The 21,361-nt window shown below is 44.1% G+C and overlaps 1 protein-coding gene across 1 annotated transcript in view; it reads right to left on the bottom strand.

The window, feature by feature from the left end:
• LOC139265891 (guanine nucleotide exchange factor DBS-like) overlaps nucleotides 1-21,361 on the bottom strand; it is a 429,407-nt gene that overhangs the window by 30,908 nt on the left and 377,138 nt on the right. Inside the window, exons 28-30 of the mRNA XM_070883437.1 lie at nucleotides 18,755-18,829; nucleotides 11,786-11,860; nucleotides 1,916-1,996 (exon numbers count right to left, since the gene is read on the bottom strand). Of these exons, the coding sequence (XP_070739538.1) occupies nucleotides 1,916-1,996; nucleotides 11,786-11,860; nucleotides 18,755-18,829 (231 nt within the window). The remainder of the gene's footprint in view (nucleotides 1-1,915; nucleotides 1,997-11,785; nucleotides 11,861-18,754; nucleotides 18,830-21,361) is intronic.

The following is a 21,361-nucleotide window of genomic DNA, read 5'->3' on the forward strand; positions in this document are numbered from 1 at the left end:
GGTAGCCCATCGGATCACTTCGAACTAGGTTTCAAACATTACGTTCAAAATAGTAATGACAATGTATTGAGGTAATTGGCAGAGATCATGCAAGACGGTATTGTGCACTTGCAGGCTTGTATCCATTATTGATGCCTATTCTTTCTTCCTGTAATCTTTCACACACTCAGGCACTGTAAATGGATTGACAAATTTAAGTGCCAGATGGATATACAGAGATACCCATTCATCAACCTGCAACTTATAATGGGTGTGATTGAATAAAAATACGGTAAAGTAGATACAGGTAGAAGGATTTGTGACAGCGATAAGCAGCTGAGTATGTTCGGAAAAGAGCACTTAATTGGAAAAGAACCTGCTATGAAGTGTACCTTGGTGCATAATGGTAAACATTTGAAGCACTGTAAGATTGTGTGTGCAGGAGGGAACTGTACCAACTACACATACTTAATACATAGCATTGATATAAGGTAATGCCTACCTGGTGAGTTCATTAAACTTTATGGCATTACAGCCACAAAATTGTAGTGTGGTTAAAATCAATGTATGTCAGAACCTTTTGCCAGGTACGCTGAGGCACCAGTCTCAATATCTGGTGATCATTTGCAGGAAACATCACCTCTTTCCTCTGGAGCACTCACTGCATTAATAGTGCTCATTTTAGCCCCAAGCTAGTTAGATATCGCACCTGCTGGATGCATCTGTGTCTCAATGAGCCCATTCACTCCCTAATACAAGGTCAGCTCCTTATATCTTAAAACAGTGGGAATGTGCAGAGTTTGCACGAGTGAGATTTTGGACATCAGCCACACATGTGGATGCCACCATCTTTACAGAACCTTGTTGAGGGGGCATGGAAAAAGGGGGTGCTTGCCACCCATGAAAAATTGGCATTTTGAGTCCCTGTGCTTGACGTGACAGTAAGCTGGATGGCCATTGTGCAATGTCAGGTTCAACCAACAAAAGTTTTGGCGCGATTTTCAGTTGCCTACCACCTTGTTTGTGCTGAAAAATGGGGTAGTAGGCAAATGAAAATCTTTCAAAAACATGTCCTGCCATTGGCCATCCAAGACTTGGCAGACTCAATGTTCAAGGAAGTTTCAAAATGGGTGGCCAGTGTTCCTGCCTGAAACAGATGGGAGACTTATTTTACTATTTAGATTGGTGTCTTAGGCCCAAAGTAAGACCTACATGCAATTTCTGTGTGCCAATGGGTGAGGTATGTGTGGCACCTGCATCTCCTGTTGGTCCCTAGGAGGAAGCAGCCTAACCAGTGGCCCTTAAAGGGACCACTCCAAAAATGGGTTAACCTTTTTTTTCCCTTTTTTTTTTGTGAGGCCAGAAGGAGCAGTGGTGTTCCTCCTGGCCCCATAAAAATACTCCAGTCCATTGCCATCCTTGTGTGGCTCCCACCTGGGATTGAACAATCAGTGGATCGATGTAGGAACCAGCCGAATGCCACACACAAACAGGCGAGTTGCCTTGGAGCGCCTGTTCGGCACTCGCAACTCACTGGCTGCATGTTAATGACACCCAACCACCAAGATGCTTCAGGTGTCCTGCTGACGTGATCGAATGCACCAAATATTTTTTTTATTTGGGCCTTCTCTTTAGCATCTTCTGTTAACAGGCACTATGGGAGCTATGCATTGTCAGCCGCATTAGGAGATTCAGAGTGTAACGGGCGCATGGTAGACAATGCACTTCTGTGCCTGATATTACAAGAACTGTCAACAGATGCACCAGCATGGTCAGCACATTATTGGTCTTCTATGTGTTTGCAATAGGCAATAAAATAGAATAGAATAAAAAGGAAAAAAAAATAGTTTCTGGAAACATTCCTTCATATCAACATTTTCAGTATTAAGAAAAATCCATTATTAATCAGACAGATATGCTCCTAGATCTGCTTTACCTGTCTGGGACATCGATCTTTTTACATAACTGGTAGTGCTGTGCCGCTTGCTTGCAATCATAAAAGGATCAGGCAGTGAATCTGCAAGAAGAAGCAGGTTATTTTTTATTATTGTAAAGCTAGTGTTTATCATGGGTTACTATAAAGAACATGAGAATAATGAATAAACTCCAACTTTGGCACAAAGGAGCACATCCTTTACGTGATTTGGGCTCTGGTATAAATCCTTCATGTTATAAGTGCTAATTTATATCACCCCGTTACTCAAAAATAAAACATTTAGAACAAAGTGTTAATTTCTATAAATATTTTATATTTCACATGGTCCATTCTTTAGTGGTTAACCACTTTTACACAAGAATGAAAGGCTGCTTAAGTTTCAAAAACTAGATTCTGCTTTTACTACTTAAAAGAGAAATTTTAACTTTTATTTCTTAGGTTTCCTGACTGTAGCCCACGTTGTTTCATCAGTAGCTGCTTATTGCCGAATATACTCCTGCAAATGTGGAGACCATTGCTATTATACTAAGTTTTAGAAATTAATAATCTCACTTTATGATATTTGATAAATGAAATAAGTTTAAAACTGTTGGATGCCATAATGGGTCAGTGGTTGTGGTGACTTTTAAAGTCAAAGCTTGTTTATACTTTTGACTGGTCTCCAAATCCCACAACCAGTAGAATATGATAATAATAATGAGTAGATTTTATAAGTTGTATCTTGATCTACTTTCCACGAAATAAGGGAATTAGCTCAAGGTAGCTCATGGAACCAGTTTTATTAGTACAGCAAAGCTGCTAGAGTATATAATTTCTGTTGAGACATATTGAAAAAAGGGATGATAAAAAGAATGGGCTCTTGCACCCATCAGGACAAGAGTCCTTTTAACATACTAGGGCCTCTCCACTTTTATACAATATAGTGCCAGAGGTAAGAACCTGATCATTTCTTAGAGCTGTGAATAACAATCCTTCCTGGCATTGATGAAAAATAGTGGTTGTGTAAGAAAAATGACATTATTGCTATACCTGTAATAACACATAACTAATATGCTACTGAATAAAACAGTTAGAGGCACAAAAAGTACATGTCTTGTTACAAACATTTGTGTTAATGTAAATGCTAAAAGCACATATGGAATTTGGTCCTCCAGTCACAACACTTACAATTCCATAGCATTATTCTGTAGACCATTGCTTAAAGAAGTAAATATAGTGAAATAATTCCAGTCACTCCACTTGATTACTGTGATAATTTCTCATTCTTCTTATTCGTTCAGTGAGAGAATTTTGTGCATGATTTGATTAATAATATCTGGCTTCACTTTTAAATGTTATTTTTATTAACTTACTTTTCTCTCCCTCCACCTCGGGTCGGGCAGGATTCCCCAATCAAGAAGGAAACATGTTCTCAGATATTTGGTGATACTGTTCTGAAGCCAGCCACTAGCAGGTGGGCTAGAGCCAACCAAGGTAATTGACTCACCAGATATTTTTTAGCGACAGATTGCAGATGAAATTTTTCTGTGACCATTAATGGTTCCTTTGACTAAAATTGAATGCAAAACATTTATAGCTTCTATTTGATTCATAGAAACATAGAAAATAGATGCAGAAGCAGGTTATTCGGCCCCTCCAGCCTGCACCACCACCCAACAAGATCATGGCTGATCATTCCCTCAGCATCCCCCTCCTGCTTTCTCTCCATATCCCTTGATCCCCCTAGCTGCAAGGGCCACACCTAACTCCCTCTTGAATACATCCAATGAACTGGCATCAACAACTCTCCGCGGCAGGGAATTCCACAGGCCAACAACTCTGAGTGAAGAAGCCCCTCCTCATCTCAGTCCCAAATGGCCCACCCCACCATCCCAAGACTGTGTCCCCTGGCTCTGAACTTCCCCAACATCAGGAACATTCCACCCGCATCCAGCTTGTCCCGTCCCGTCAGAATCCCATATGTTTCCACAAGATCCCCTCCCATCCCTTTAAACTCCAGTGTATAAAGGCCCAGTCGATCCAGACTCCCCCCACATGACAGTCCTGCCATCCCGGGAATCAGTCTGGTGAACCTTCGCTGCACTCCCTCAATAGCAAGAACGTCCTTCCTCAGATTAGGGGACCAAAACTGAACACAATATTCCAGGTGAGGCCTCACCAAGGCCCTGTACAACTGCAGTAAGACCTCCCTGCTCCTATACTCAAATCTCCTAGCTTTGAAGGCCAACATATCATTTGCCTTCTTCACCGCCTGCTGTACCTGTTTGCCAACTTTCAATGACTGATGAACCATGACACCCAGGTCTCGTTGCACCTCCCCTTTTCCTGATCTGCCGCCATTCAGATAATATTATGTCTTTGCGTTTTTGCCCCCAAAGTGGATAACCTCACATTTATCCACATTATACTGCATCTGCTATGCATATGCCCACTCACCGAACCTGTCCAAATCACCCTGCAGCCTCCTAGCGTCTCCCTCACAGCTCACACCGCCACCCAGTTTAGTGTCATCTGCAAACTTGTCACCCAGTTTAGTGTCTTCTGCAAATTTGAATGTCATTTGCAAACTTGTTTTAAAAAAACAATGTTTTTAAAAAAATATGCAAAAGTGCGATGGTTCTCCAAGTTCTTCCTCTAGTTCTTTGACTTTAACTGCTTTTGCCATGCTTACTCCTTCAGCTGTGAGGGTGAACTGCGAGGCTCAGACTGGGCGCAGTCATCATCAGTGCAGCCCCATGATATGTTTGAAGATAAAGGGGCTGCAGGAGGGGTCAAAACTAAAAATCATGGTTTAAAAACTAGTATTAAAACACTTTACCTAAACGCACGCAGCATTCGAAGCAAAGTAAATGAGTTGACGGCACAAATCATTACAAATGGGTATGATTTGGTGACCATTACAGAAATGTGGTTGCAGGGTGGCCAAGACTGGGAATTAAACATACAGGGGTATCTGACAATTCGGAAAGATAGACAAGAAGGGAAAGGAGGTGGGGTAGCTCTGTTAATAAAGGATGATATTAGAGACGATATTGACTCTAATGAACAAAATGTTGAATCATTGTGGGTGGAGATTAGAGATAGTAAGGGGAAAAAGTCACTGGTGTGTGTAGTTTATAGGCCCCCAAATAATAACTTCACGGTGGGACGGACAATAATCAAGGGAATAATGGAGGCATGTGAAAAAGAAACGGCAGTAATCATGGGGGATTTTAACCTACATATCGATTGGTCAAATCAAATCGCACGGGGTAGCCTTGAGGAGGAATTCATAGAATGCATACGGGATTGTTTCTTAGAACAGTATGTTACAGAACCTATAAGGGAGCAAGCTATCTTAGATCTGGTCCTGTGTAATGAGACAGGAATAATAAACGATCTCCTAGTAAATGATCCTCTCGGAATGAGTGATCACAGTATGGTTAAATTTGTAATACAGATTGAGGGTGAGGAAGTAGTGTCTCAAACGAGCGTACTATGCTTGAACAAAGGGGACTATAGTGGGATGAGGGCAGAGTTGGCTAAAGTAGACTGGGAACACAGACTAAACGATAGCACAATTGAGGAACAGTGGAGGACTTTTAAGGAGCTCTTTCATAGTGCTCAACAAAAATATATTCCAGTGAAAAAGAAGGGCGGTAAGGAAAGGGATAACCAGCCGTGGATAACCAAGGAAATAAAGGAGAGTATCAAATTAAAAACCAATGCGTATAAGGTGGCCAAGGTTAGTGGGAAAATAGAAGATTGGGAAAATTTTAAACGACAGCAAAGAATGACTAAGAAAGCAATAAAGAAAGTAAAGATAGATTACGAAAGTAAACTTGCGCAAAACATAAAAACAGATAGTAAAAGCTTTTACCGATATATAAAACGGAAAAGAGTGACTAAAGTAAATGTTGGTCCCTTAGAAGATGAGAAGGGGGATTTAATGATGGGAAATGTGGAAATGGCTGAGACCTTAAACAATTATTTTGCTTCGGTCTTCACAGTGGAAGACACAAAAACCATGCCAAAAATTGCTGGTCACGGGAATGTGGGAATGGAGGGCCTTGAGATAATCACTATCACTGGGCGGGGTAGTGCTGGACAGGCTAATGGGACTCAAGGTAGACAAGTCCCCTGGTCCTGATGAAATGCAGCCCAGGGTATTAAAAGAGATGGCGGAAGTTATAGCAGATGCATTCGTTATAATCTACCAAAATTCTCTGGACTCTGGGGAGGTACCAGCGGATTGGAAAGCAGCTAATGTAACGCCTCTGTTTAAAAAAGGGGGCAGACAAAAGGCAGGTAACTATAGGCCGGTTAGTTTAACATCTGTAGTGGGGAAAATGCTTGAAGCAATCATTAAGGAATAGCGGGACATCTAGGTAGGAATAGTGCAATCAAGCAGACGCAACATGGATTCATTAAGGGGAAATCATGTTTAACTAATTTACTGGAATTCTTTGAGGATATAACGAGCATGGTGGATAGAGGTGTACCGATGGATGTGGTGTATTTAGATTTCCAAAAGGCATTCGATAAGGTGTCACACAAAAGGTTACTGCAGAAGATAAAGGTACGCGGAGTCAGAGGAAATGTATTAGCATGGATAAAGAATTGACTGGCTAACAGAAAGCAGAGAATCGGGATAAATAGGTCCTTTTCGGGTTGGAAATCGGTGGTTAGTGGTGTGCCACAGGGATCGGTGCTGGGACCACAACTGTTTACAAAATACATAGATGACCTGGAAGAGAGGACACAGAGTGTAGTGTAACAAAATTTGCAGATGACACAAAGATTAGTGGGAAAGTGGGTTGTGTAGAGGATACAGAGAGGCTGCAAAGAGATTTAGGTAGGTTAAGCGAATGGGCTAAGGTTTGGCAGATGGAATACAATGTCGGAAAATGTGAGGTCATCCACCTTGGAATAAAAAAACAGTAAAAGGGAATATTATTTGAATGGGGAGAAATTACAACATGCTGCGGTGCAGAGGGACCTGGGGGTCCTTGTGCATGAAACTCTTTTAGGTCCTTGTGCATGAAACTCTTTTTGGAGTTTACCTGCAAAACAAAAACATTAATCGGTGCCACCCGCCCTGGATGACACACCAGACATTTACAAGGCCCTCTTTTTTTTCCTTTTTTTGGTTTTTTTTTTGGGCACTAAAATCAAATTTTCCTTTTTCCAGTGCCCCCTATAAAAGGGGAGGGGGACACCAAAAGCACCGGCAATTAAAACAAATTAAACTTTAAAACGTAAAATCAAATTAAAATTTGGTTGCCGGGCGTGATGATGCACTCCAGTCCCTCCGGTGCCCACCTCTCGCGGAAGGCCGCGAGCGTACCAGTGGACACCGCGTGCTCCATCTCCAAGGACACCCTGGACCGGATGTAAGAGTGGAAGAAAGGCAGGCAGTCAGGTTGAACGACCCCCTCGACCGCCCGCTGCCTGGACCGGCTGATGGCACCCTTGGCCGTGCCCAGGAGCAGTCCTACGAGGAGGCCTTCGGACCTACCCGCTCCCCTCCGCACAGGGTGCCCAAAGATCAGGAGAGTGGGACTGAAGTGCAGCCAGAATTTCAGGAGCAGCCCCTTCATATAATGGAACAGGGGCTGCAACCTCGTGCATTCAATAAAAACATGGAACACGGCTTGTGCATGAATCCCAAAAAGTTCGTTTGCAGGTGCAGCAGGTAATCAGGAAGGCGAATGGAACGTTGGCCTTCATTGTGAGAGGGATGGAGTACAAAAGCAGGGAGGTCCTGCTACAACTGTACAGGGTATTGGTGAGGCCGCACTTGGAGTACTGCGTGCAGTTTTGGTCACCTTACTTAAGGAAGGATACCCCGGCCTTGGAGGGGGTATAGAGATGATTCACTAGGCTGATTCCGGAGATGAGGGGGTTACCTTATGATGATAGATTGAGTAGACTGGGTCTTTACTCGTTGGAGTTCAGAAGGATGAAGGGTGATCTTATAGAAACATTTAAAAATAATGAAAGGGATAGACAAGATAGAGGCAGAGAGGTTGTTTCCACTGGTCGGGGAGAGTAGAACTAGGGGGCACAGCCTCAAAATATGGGGGAAGCCAATTTAAAACCGAGTTGAGAAGGAATTTCTTTTCCCAGAGGGTTGTGAATCTGTGGAATTCTCTGCCCAAGGAAGCAGTTGAGGCTAGCTCATTGAATGTATTCAAATCACAGATAGATAGATTTTTAACCAATAAGGGAATTAAGGGTGATGGGGAGCGGGCAGGTAAGTGGATCTGAGTCCACGGCCAGATCAGCCATGATCTTGTTGAGTGGCGGAGCAGGCTTGAGGGGCTAGATGGCCTACTCCTGTTCCTAATTCTTATGTTCTTATGTTCTGGAGAGTGCATGCTTCACCCAGTATGTACCAGAAATTGGCACTTGTAGCTCAGATATGGGCGTTAGTGGATTGGAGTCCGAAACATTGTGAGTCAAAGCTATAAATGAGACACTATGGGCTAGAACCTCCACTTTTGTGGTTATCACTCAAAAATGGCGATATTTCAGGTGTGGGTGGTAAAAAAGGGTTTTTAATTCGCTGCTCCTTGCTCATTCCCAAACCACCTAGTCTCCACTTTTGAAAATGGCCGTTACCGCGAGCGATATAAAAAGGGCGGTAGTGTTAAATTTTTTTGACCTTCTGCCATAAAGTGTGGCCGCCCTTAGCAATGGCATGGCAACGCTCGATTCCTGCGATTCTGGAGGTCAAGGGTCACCATGACATGCGCAGAAGAGGAGACAGAGAGGGAGCTCAGAGGGACTGAAGGCGTGGCTGGATGTGGTGTGACTGCTTTGGGAGGAAGGAGGGAGGCTTTAGAGCTTCGCAGCAAGTAGGCAAACAAAAAGTAGGGGTTACCAGCCACATATTTGCCTGAATTTGGCCTATAATGGAGGGAGAGGAGGAGGCATCACAGCACACTGTGGAGACTGACACTGGAGAGAGCAGTGAGGTGGTAGAGGAGCACATTGGAGGGCGCAAAAGAGCCAGGAGGTTCTTGGATGAGACAAATGCCTCCCTCCTGCAGGGCGTGGGAAGCCCATCCCAAAGGCATACCAGAAGATATGGACCGAGATAGCAGAGGTGATCTTGTTGGCGACCAACTAGGTGCGTGAGGACAACCAATGCCGCAAACGATGGAACGACCTCGTGGGATCCGCAAGAGTAAGTATTACATTGATTTACATGTACTTATGTATTTATATAATTTGATTTGTAACAGTCATGAGTGACTATCAGCAGATGTGAGGTCTTGTACTTTTACCGGGATTGTTTTATTCAAAGCCTGTGGTCACGGTGTACGTCTTTAGTTAAAGAATGATAATTATCATGATAATCATGATTACATCTGTTGGTTATGTGTTGTATCAGTCTCTGTGACAGTACCTAGCAATGATATCACGCAATGATCTCATGCCATGTCGTCCTGTCACCTTTTACAGAAGGTCCGTGAAGAGGTGAATGGGTGGGGGGCCACCACTCCCCAGCGACATCACTGATATGGAGGAGCGTGTGCTCGCACTTGTGGGGAAGCACCCCCGGACAGACACGGCGCATCTGTAGACTCTGAAGTGATGCCATGTGAGTAAAGCTTACACCATTGCGTCATGTAAAGTTTATAGATGCCGCACTCACTCATATCCAAACAATCATATATGATAGATTATTTCTATGACAATTTTAGAAATCATGCCGGTCTAATGAAAAACATTTCAATGCACAATGTGTTGATGGTCATGAAATGTGATGTCTGTGATGATTTTGATAGCAGTGGTGCTTTTGTCGTGCATATGATGTGTGTAGCGCTGGACTCACCCAGTCACCCTAGCACCCCCTTCTCCTCTAATAACCTCATTTGTGTTTTGCAACTCAGCCAGCAGTGTGGCCCCAGGCAAGACCACAGGGGACAGAGGTGGGGGCGCGAGGCAGGAGTTGGCAGGCGATCCTACATCTGGTGCTGAGGAGCTCCGATTCTCGCCCGTCAATCCACTGGGTCTGTTCAGCACAGATGAGAGCGCGGACTTCGAAGAATCTGCATTGGCACGCTCCAGAAGCCATTCCACTCCAAGGCTATCTAGTGGTCCTCCGGTCATTCCCACTTCCACTCTGGATGGACAGGCCCCAAGAACCTCGCCACAGGGCATCCCATTTGTCCCCAGAACTGCGCCGACCACGCGGAGGCCTCGTGGACGCGGCAGGTCTGTTCCACGAGCGCCACATGACAGCGGAGAGATGGTGCAGTTGTCCAGGAGGACTGCAGACATTGGTGACCAGCTCATCGACGCATTGGGGGGCATATACCGACAGCTGGCCACCATGACCGAGTACATTCCGCACATGGCGGAGACCCTGGATGCGATAGCCAGGAACACTGCTGCCACAGGCCTCCCAGTGGTCCCCGAGTGCGGCACCCCATCCCTAGGTTCCGCACCACCACTGCGAACGACAGATGAGAGCAAGGACCAAGATCCTGCTTTTGCATCAGAAAATGTTGCCCCCTCGGCACTCCCCGCTCCCGGACCCGCGCAATGACCGCATCTGCCTTCATCCTCCCCCCCCCCCCCTCAATAGGGCACCGCCTGAGGAGCTCCTCGGCCGAGCGCCATGGAGCGAGGAGGGGAAGGGGTAGAGGTGGGGAGAAGAAGGGGAGGGGGGCAAGGAAAGTGAGGTGCACCTCCGCAGGTGATGGCTGTGTTATATCTCCATCTGGGTGTATGTAATTTGTTGCAATGTATGGGGGCTGGGGACCACGCTCCTGCTTTGCCTTTGTATTCTGTGTTGCTGGACATGTTGAACATGTGATTTATGTCAATGGTGGAAAAAGTGGGGTGTGGGCATGGGTTGGGTGTTATTGGCTGTGATACTTATGATTTCAGACCAATGTTCGTATAAAATTTTTGTTATTGTTGCGCATTGTCTCAGATAGCTGGACTGCTACACACTGGTGATTCCTTAACATGAAAGGGTTAAATACAACTTAACATCAATCAACGTAAACTTTAACTGGCACCAAGGTAATGTCTGAGCTGCAGACATACAGCAGTGTGTCAGCGCTCTTTAAGGCAAAACGTTCAGATATCAGCTCCTCACGTAAGAGTGGGATTCAACAAATGCCAGCCACACCGCTGGCGTTCGTTCAGAACAGTTCCACTTTTTTTGGGCGAGCGAGCGATATTGTGGGCGATGTGTGCGAGGTGGTGAAATTGACGCTGGGCGATCTCATGGCCACTAGTTTGGCTCTTTACAACAAAAAACAGTGGGCGGGCGTTAATATTGAATCTCGGCATTAATTCCATGTGGAAAGTAACGCTGGGCGATATTATGGGTGTTGATTTCACACATTCTGATGATTCCGCCCAAAAAAAGTGGGCGGGTGGTAATATTTTTTCCTGGCGTTAAGCACATGGGGAAAGTAACGCTCGGCGATAAGTTTCCTAAAAATGCCTGTCCGTTTCCATTTTGTGCCAAAATGGGCGATATATGGGCGTTATATGTCATTTCAGCGGTAAAATGGGCGTTAAGCATGCAAAAACAGTGGAGGTTCTAGCCCTATAAATGTAAAATGTAGTCAAACTATTTCATTTTGATTTTCAAATTGAACTTACCCACTGGTAATGTGATTAAACTAATATTGTCTAATTAATGAGCCACAAACAGATACAAAACACATTTGGCTGAACAAGCTATCTGAAACACAGTCACAAACACCTGACGCACAATCACAAACATGCTGCAGGCAACTCTTATGTGGCCATGGCACACAATGAAATGAAGAGCTTCACCTAAAATACGAACATATAAAGCTCTTTTGTTTAACAAACTACATTGCAGCATGCACTTTCCCACATCAAATGCTGCTGTACCTTCAAACCCCAGTGGAGTTGGGTCACTCTTTATTTCATATCTCTTAGCTTTAACATCTGGGCCAGAAAGTGATCCTGTTGCAGAGGCATGAAAACACATTAAGAACAGCCTAAAATAATAATTCATTCTTTCATTATTTATTCCTTATAAGAAATAAACCAGCACAGATTCAGTTAGTATAAGTAGGAGCATTGTTTGATGTATAACCTGGAACTAAGAAAGATAACTGCTGAAAATTCAGTACATTGTGTTTGATGCTTATTCCTTAGTGGAGACGTTTTAGCTAAGACATTGATTAGTGGTAAAGTGCTTCCGCTTGTTAGTGAATAGCTGAAAAAGCAAACTCTTTAATGCCAGCCACATTATCAGAAGCATAACTTCATCTGTGTAAACAAGAATTGTCTTTTGAATTCATGCAGTGCTATGACCCATATGAGCTGTTGCTGCTTAATAGGTTCATAGAACCCATCTGGAAGCAATATTTTATCCAGGAATTCTGAACACCCTCACCAAGGAAAGACATAACTGTTTCCTCATATTTTTCATTTAAAATTTTTGTCTGTTTATGTTTATCTCCACTATTCCTTCTCTTAATTGATGCCTAACGCATCAAATCAAATGAATTGCAAATCTCCGTCACAGCTTCTGATGCTACATAGGATGGGAAATTGGTTTCACAGCAACAACTGGCACAAAGAGGGTGGAGCGCCTGCAAAGTTCACCCAAAGATGAAGCTGAGGCTCATTGGAAATTGGCCCTTGGGCATCATTTGCATAACAGGCGTGTTGCAGTGTCAGCCTGCAGATAAGTCCTGGAAGGGGTGGGGAGGTGAGTGGGAGGTGGATGATCGCAGGCCAGCAGCACTGATGTGGAGGCAGGAGGAGCACTCCTGCTCATCTTGGTTCCACAGTAAGGTAAGTAAAAAAAATGAAATTACCTGCTCTTTGGTTCTTTCCAGCTGTCTCTTTATGGACTGCTGGTTAGGCCGCTGTAGACCCAGAAAAAAGAAGCTAGTATGTGCTGAATTCAGGGTCAGGATCCTAAATCAGGCAGTAGGCCCCTGATTAGCATATTCAAGGTACCTAATGCCTGTTTTAGGTGGGTGCTTTTGGCGCTTCTTGAAAGGGATCAGGTGTGGGAGATCATGTTCGGAAATTGGTCTTCCCAATTCCTATTTTTCAGATTGGGCATGACAAAGACCAATTTCACCCCCATAGGTTGACTGGAAGGAAGTGCAGAACTAAGTGAGAGAGCTTTTGTTTTAATTCTGTTTTTACTTGACTTTTCCAATTCTATCCCCCCTCCTTCATTCCTCGTTTCCTGTATACAGGTACAACATCCCGAATCCGTAAACCTCGGGACTGAGATCGTGTCGGTTTTCGGATTTTTCTGGATTTCGACAAGACTACCGAGACAGACAAAGTATTAATGGTGGCGTGGTCAGGTCGAGGGTCATTTGGCAAGGCTCAGCAAAGCTCAGACTGATCGCATGCCATTTAAAATATAGCAGCGAAGCCAATAACTAGTCCAGCCTGTCGGGTTTTGGATATAATTCTGGATTTTATTATACTGAAATTCAAATGGGATTTTCTCAGAAATGTCCAGTTTTCGGACAGTTCCGATTTGCGGACAGCCGGATTTGAGACGTTGTACTTGTATAATCTGCTTCAATTGGAAGTCAGACGGAATCAGCCCTACTGCGTCCAAGACGGAAGCGATCCAGAGAACACCCAGACCCCGTAACACAATGGAGCTGCGTTCGTTCCTGGGGCTCCTGAACTATTTTGGTAACTTTCTTCCCAAATTGAGCACGCTGCTAGAGCCGTTAAACGTGCTCCTACGCAAAGGTCGTGAATGGGTCTGGGGGGACAGCCAGGAAAGGGCTTTTAATAGAGCATGCAATTTGTTATGTTCCAACACTCTGTTAACACTATACGACCCATGTAAGAAACTTGTGTTAACGTGCGATGCGTCGTCCTATGGTGTCGGGTGTGTGTTGCAGCATGTCAATGTCAAGGGTCAGTTATAGCCGGTAGCTTATGCCTCCAGGAGTCTGTCCCAGGCAGAAAGGGGTTACGGGATGGTAGAAAAGGAGGCGCTCGCATGTGTATATGCAGTAAAGAAAATGCACCAGTACCTATTTGGCAGGAAATTTGAGCTGGAGACAGATCACAAACCCCTACCGTCCCTTTTGGCCGACAACAAGGCCATAAATGTAAACGCATCGGCCCGCATACAGAGGTGGGCACTCACGTTAGCCGCCTATGACTATACAATTCGGCACAGACCGGGCACCGAAAATTGCGCCGATGCACTCAGCAGGCTCCCACTAGCCACCACTGAGGGGGCTACCGAGCATGCTGCTGAGATGGTCATGGCTGTTGAAGCTTTCGGAAGCGAAGGCTCACCTGTGACAGCCTGTCAGATTAAAGTCTGGACAAATAGAGACCCGCTATTGTCTCTAGTCAAGAAATGTGTCCTGAATGGGGACTGGGCAGCTACTTACAGGGCATGCTCTGAGGGATTTAAACCATTTCACAGGCGCAGGGATGAACTCTCGATTCAGGCCGATTGCCTACTGTGGGGAAACCACGTAGTCATGCCCCAGATGGGCAGAGAGGTGTTCATCAGAGAATTCCACAATGAGCACCCGGACATTGTCATGATGAAGGCAATTGCCAGGTCACACGTTTGGTGGCCAGGGATAGACGCAGATCTGGAACTTTGTGTTCGCAGGTGCAACACGTGTGCCCAGCTAGGCAATGCGCCCAGGGAAGCCCCCCTTAGCCCCTGGCCATGGCCTGCCAAGCCTTGGTCACGCATCCATGTGGACTACGCAGGTCCTTTCATGGGAAAAATGTTTTTGGTTGTAGTAGATGCTTACTCCAAATGGATCGAGTGTGTCATTTTAAATTCAAGCACAGCCTCTGCCACGGTAGAAAGTCTACGGGCAATGTTCGCCGTCCACGGTCTATCGGACGTCTTGGTCAGCGACAATGGCCCGTGCTTCACAAGCACTGAATTCCAGGACTTCATAACAGGCAATGGAATTAACCATGTCAGAACGGCACCATTCAAGCCGGCCTCAAACAGCCAGGCAGAACGAGCAGTGCAGATAATCAAACAGGGGATGCTCAGAATCCAAGGGAGTTCCCTACAAACCCGCTTATCACGCCTCCTGTTGGCCTATAGATCCCAACCACACTCGCTCACAGGGGTTCCACTCGCAGAGCTACTAATGAAAAGGAAGCTCAAAACCCGGCTATCCCTTATACACCCCACCATGAAAGAAATTGTCGAGAGCAGGCGCCAGCCACAATATGACTACCATGACAGGAATACGAGGGCGCGATGTATTGATGTAAATGATCTGGTTTTTGTCCTCAACTACGCTGTGGGGCCAAAATGGCTCGCAGGCACTGTGATTGCCAAAGAGGGAAATAGGATTCTGGTAGTTAAACTTACCAATGGACAAATCTGCCGCAAACACATGGATCAAACAAAAAGGAGGTTCAGCAACCCCATAGAAGAAGCAGAGGCAGAACACGATGTAGAGTTCACTCCACCACAGGTGACCGAACACCGGAACCAAAGGGAGGAGAGCCCAATCACTGTGGGCAGTCTGGATAGGCCTGAGGTATCGCAAACAGCAGACACTCAGTCCAGCGCCCAACAACCGGAGCCCCAACTCAGGCGCTCTACAAGAGAGCGTAAACCACCAGAGAGACTCAACCTGTGATCCCAATAAGACTTTTGGGGGGAGGTGATGTCATGTATTCAACCAGCATTGTAACCCATGTATAATCTGACCTAAGTTGTACACTGTGAGAACAATGACCACTAGGTGGGAGACACTCCTAACCTGGACCTTCAGGTATAAAAGAGGAAGCTGCACCCACCTTCATCACTTGAGTGCTAAGGAATAAAGGACAGGTCACAGACTGACCTTCTCTCAAGCATGGGCCTTGTGTGCATTTATACTGTGTAGTAAGGACCTATCATGGAGAAAAGACTGTTGTGGAGAAAAGACAGTTGTGGACCAAAAAGGAGCTGAGAGAGTTTTACAAACTTTGATTTTGGTCAAGACTAAAAACCCACGCCAACCTCCTGGTTGGTAAGTGGCAGCAGATGCTGCTGTTAGCCCTGAACACATTGGACAGGGTGAGAATAGCCGAAGAATCAGGCTGGGGCACACAGAGCTGTGCAAACCTGGACATCTGGTTCAATAACCTGGATTCACAGCTGTAGTCTGATGATAATCGAGAGGCAGATAGAAGAAACCGACGCAACATCGAAGAGGAAACCCGAACAACAACATAAAACCCACCCCAGAGGGACCCTGAGCTGAAATAAGTGCTACAGAACCCCGGAGTTGATAGGATTGAGTGTAGCCCAAACCCCCTCACAGCCTCAATTTAGGATAGGAATTGGTAGGAAGGGTGGGAGTGGAAGATGTGGTTGTGTGTGAGTGGGATGTTTTAACCTCTTGTTTTCCCCTTCCCTGTTGCGAGATTTTTCGGGTTGTTGAATGAGATTTTGCCATCACTGCCATTTTATGACCTCTTCCTATGCCCTCTATCTTTGTGTTTGCTATTCTAGATAAACAACATTAGCCATTTTGTACTCTTACCCACTGTGTCTGGTGCCTCATTACTCACCCACCCTCATAAATCGCACGTACAGAACCCAAGGGGAGTGTGGATTTGAACCCACACCCTATGCTCCCCTTACAAGTCGTGTATGCATAGAACAGGAATCAAATGCATGATATCAATTGATGCCACAGGAGCCCAACTGTAGATGGTACATGTAACACTTTAACCTATATGGTGATTTGATCACCATTCTGTTTCTGGATGAGTCAGGCCATGCTGGGAATAAATGCCACTGCACCATTCTTAAGCATTTTATCTCTGGGCCATGCCCAGAGTTGTACATGAATTTTGTGCTATGGTCCTTGTGGTTGTCTATCTAGCAGCTCAGTTCAGAAGAAATAAAATGCCACACCACATAGCTGCAGATTACAAGTCAAACTTTGCAAGTACACATACCACATAATCATAAAGCTGTGAGTTGAAGGCATGTTCTTAGTGTTACAAATGTCAGGTGACTATATCACTGATATAAATAACCTCCAAATTTAGTTATAATTTAAATCTGCATTAGGAGTACATTTTGTGAACATTCACTGTGCAAACGTCATGGGATAAAATGAAATACGCTGATACATGCAATTAAAGAATGGAATAAAGAAGAAATAAAGTAAACCACTGATACAACAACATTTAAGCACAGTTTACACTGAGAATACTAATATGAATTCAAATTAATAGCTATTTCAGATTAGAGACTCCATATAAAGATTGTGCTGGGTTAGCTGATCTAAGCCAGGGGAACAGTTGGAGAGCCCCAATTAGTTTCAGTGTAGAGTGAAAAACATGCTAATATTCACTGTTTAGGCTCACACAGAAGAATGGCCACTTGGGTGAGGTACCAGTGGAAGCGTACATGAGCAAGGGTCAGCACTTTCAGGATTTGGGAGAGAAAAGGGAAGATAACTAGAAAGAATAACTAGGACATAAGTAAATGCAGAGTGAAGTTTAATCAACAAATCAACCTGAGCCATGCTGGATTAATTCCAAATAAACTCAATATTAATCTGATTTATGCCATGTTAACAAAAGTTTTGAATTATCTTTTTCTTCTGGAAATTGCACCTATAATGGAATTTAAATTTATGGAACATATATAAAACACAAATGCAGAAATTGTTGTATAAGACCGGGACAATACACACTTTATCAGAGACTTTGTCTTTTGCCTTTATCATATATAGTTTTCAGTTTTTCTCTCCACAGTATGTCACTGTGCCCTTCAGTCTGAAGGATAGGACATTCTGGGCTGTGGACCTGGATAACATAACTGACAGTGTTTTTCTGTCACCAACAAATGAGAGGTCACATTCAGTTGTGAGTGAGACACATGGGCAGAGGAAAATTTTAAGCTCAAAAAATGGAGGGCGGTGGGGGGGGGATTTGGGTCGGGTGGGAGGTTAAAGTGTTAAAAATCTGAATCCCGACCCATCTACTTCCAGTTTTAAAGGAGGCGGGACTGGGGGCGAGCAGGCAACCCACTCCCAGGAGGTGGGTTGGCACTTTAAATATGATAATAAGGCTGGAAGCCTCAGATTTAACCTGCTTTGCAGGAGTTCCCAGGCCTCTGACTTGCAGCAGTTGCAGCGAGGCGAGGACAACATTGTGGAGCATTTCTTGTGGGCCAGGGTGGAGCAGGAGTGTTTCCCCACCAACAACCCCCTCCCCCCATGCAAACCCCTCCCCTACCTGGATCGGACCTATCCCCCGGGATTGAAACACCCTAGGACTGGACTCCCCTCTCCCCCCCTGGTCATGGATCGGACCCCACTGGGGACAGGGCTCATACCTACCTGGGGCTGCAGCCTCTTCACCAGCATTCCCCTCCCGACTGGAAGCCAACCTGTCAGTAACATCACTGTGAGGTTAAATCTCCACAGCGTGCAGAGAAACATGGGCATCCGGGTTCCCTGCGCACTACCAGGCCCACCGCTGCGCGTGGATCAGAACATTCAAATTCCCCCCCATGATAACTATTTCCCTCTCAACACAGAACATCCCACTGCTAACTGCTGTTCATCCACTGTCCAACTAACAAACAGTGAAACTCCCAATTGTATCAATTGGATTTGAATGACAGGATCTAAAATATGATCCTCAAACTTCTGGTCTGCTCAAGGGGATGTCTTAGCAATTGTAGTATGGATATATTAAGACAGCTTTATCCTATGCAAAGAGGATTATAAATTAGAATCAACAAGAGAATTTGGAGTTTTCTTCTGTGCTTTCAGGGCTTTAGAAGTGCAATATTTCCTGTTGTTATAATCTAGTCAAAAACCAGGAATAGAGCAGAATGGAATGGTAATTATAATGTACCTTTACTTCGTGAAGCACTGATAGAGGAAGCTAAGGAAATGCGGCGAATTACAGTTGGCTCCTTAGATTGTGATTCTGGGAATACAGAAAATCAATGCATGCTAGGATTAGAAAAGAGACTGGTTAGCATACCAGGAAGAGCAACAGGAAAATAATGGTCAAGCACTGGTCAGGTACAGTTCATAATACCAGAATACTCTTCTTCTACTGCAGCCTACAGTTGATCTACAAAATGCATTTTTTTCTTCAAAATACTTTTATTTTCTCCAGTTTGATACCATTATTTTTTAAATCCATAATTTATGACTTTTTCCTTACCACTTGAGGTCTACTTCCTGCAGATACAAACAGGTGTATTCTTCAATATTTTGCTTTAACTGAAGAGAATTCGGTTGAACTGTATTTACACAGCAAAGTAATGAATAATATTGGAATTTGTGTTTGCTAGCATTAGACTCTCTGCATCAGCTGCACTGAATGCTCAGAAATGTTTTCCAACAAATAAAGAAAATAGATTGAGCTATTAAAAATATGAGGGCATGCATTATGTAGAAAATACACAAGAGAGAGCAATAAAATAAACTGGGTTTTCCATTGTTCTCCAGTATGCATTCTGCTTATATGGGATTGGTGAAGATAATGAGATCATTGTGCTGATACATATCTATTTCCTTTATTCTATGTAAAGAGGATTATAAATCAGAATTAGTTTTAATAAAAAGTAATTTCAATATCATGCAAGCTGTTTCTTACTTTTCTCCAGAGACAACTGAAAGCAATCTTCCATTAAATATCACATTCATGACTTCAGTTCCAAATATTACCAGGAAATTCTGGATCTCATATGAACTCAATATAAAAAAACTAAAATATCTATCTTAAATTTTTACTGTACAAAAATACAAGTATTTTTTAGTCAATATGGCAGACAATATAACACCTGAACACAGCAGAGCTGTAGTTCTATAGACTTAAAGAGAAACAAATAGCTTTTTTTTCCATATGGTTAGCTGGTACTGAATTTGAAAAGATAAATAAAGAGGACGTGATCTCCATAACACTGACATTACCACAAGACCGATATTTAAGAACATATAAGAAAACATTGAATAAGAAAAGGTCATGTAGAATCTGGTTTACCAAGGACTCTACCCAATGTATTTAATCTCATGAGACAAAATTCTCCATTGATGCCCCCAAAGGTAAATGAAGTGAAATTCCAGAATATTTATCTAACCTTACAGCATGCAATATACATGCTCAATTGATTTCTGTCCTTGACATGACATTTCCATGGTCCCAGGAACAAAAACAATAACATGCATTTATATAACACCATTAATGTAACAAAGTATGCCAGCATATGCTAGGAAGAGGGAGATCAAGAAAGGTGACCGAGTGCTTGGTCAAGGCAATGACTTTTAAAAACCCTTTTGAAGGCAGAGCAAAAGATGGGGAGAGAGATGGAGATATGACTTGGGGAGGAGGTTCCGGGGAGTAGCTGTCAGGCTCTATCATCTATGGTGGGGGAAAGGGAGCTGGGACGGTGTGCAAGAAGCTAGAGTCAGAGGAATGTTACATTTGGGAGGCGGAGGGGGGGGGGGGCGGGCGAGGAGGGGGATTGATGGCTGAGTGGGACAGTGCAGGACAGGATACAAGTGGTAGAATCTTGGACAAGTTGGAGTTTATTGGAGGGTGAAGGATGCTAGAAAGGAGAATGTTAGAGTATTAATGTCTAGAGGTGACAAAAGCATATTTAAGGATTTCAGCAGTGAAGGGTTCTCAATTTGTTAACACCTCCCAGTCCCATGTCCACCTCTCCCATAATTCCGCTCTAAAATCCCTGCATTCTGGCATCTGCCTTTCTCACAGCATTGAACCAGCCCTAACTAAAGTCACTAAAAATATCCTATGTGACTATGGCACGGTGCATTATTGCTCCTCGTCCTCAATCTTTCCAAAGCATTTGACATGGTTCACCATACAATCCTGCTTTAATATCTCTCCTCTGTCATCCAGTTCCATGGGATTCCTACCTATTTGAATACAACCAATACATTTCTAGTAATGGCTTATCTTCTTTCGGTGCATCACCACCTCTGGGACCCCCTTGAGGATCTATTCTTGGCCTTTTCCTCTACCTTCTCTACATACTACCATTAGCAACATCATTGGCAAGCAAGGGATCACCCTCCATATGTACGCTAATAATATACAGCTCACCCTTTTCACTACTTCTGTCAATCCCTTGACTGCCTCCGTTCTGTTGGACGCTTGCCCAACATCGAGCCCCTGCCACAAACTCTGCCCCCTTACCACTGACGAAACCCCATTTCCCAGGCAACAAGCAGACCATTTGTAATCTTGTCCTGCTCAGCCCTCAGCTGAGTTTTTACTGTCATATCCTTTCCATTGCAAGGCCGCTTATTTTCAACTCCCACAATATATACGTCAGCAAAACCATCAAATAAAGATTTTTTTTTTTTAAACTGAAGATGATGCAAATCCATAATCAGAAAGCACAGAATGTCTAATAAAGAGCTTTTACATATTAACCTATCTTTTCTCGTTTCAGATGTGAAGATTCTGCTGTGTATTTCTACCATT

Source organism: Pristiophorus japonicus, chromosome 6, assembly GCF_044704955.1.
Source record: "Pristiophorus japonicus isolate sPriJap1 chromosome 6, sPriJap1.hap1, whole genome shotgun sequence".
Lineage (NCBI taxonomy): Eukaryota > Metazoa > Chordata > Chondrichthyes > Pristiophoridae > Pristiophorus > Pristiophorus japonicus.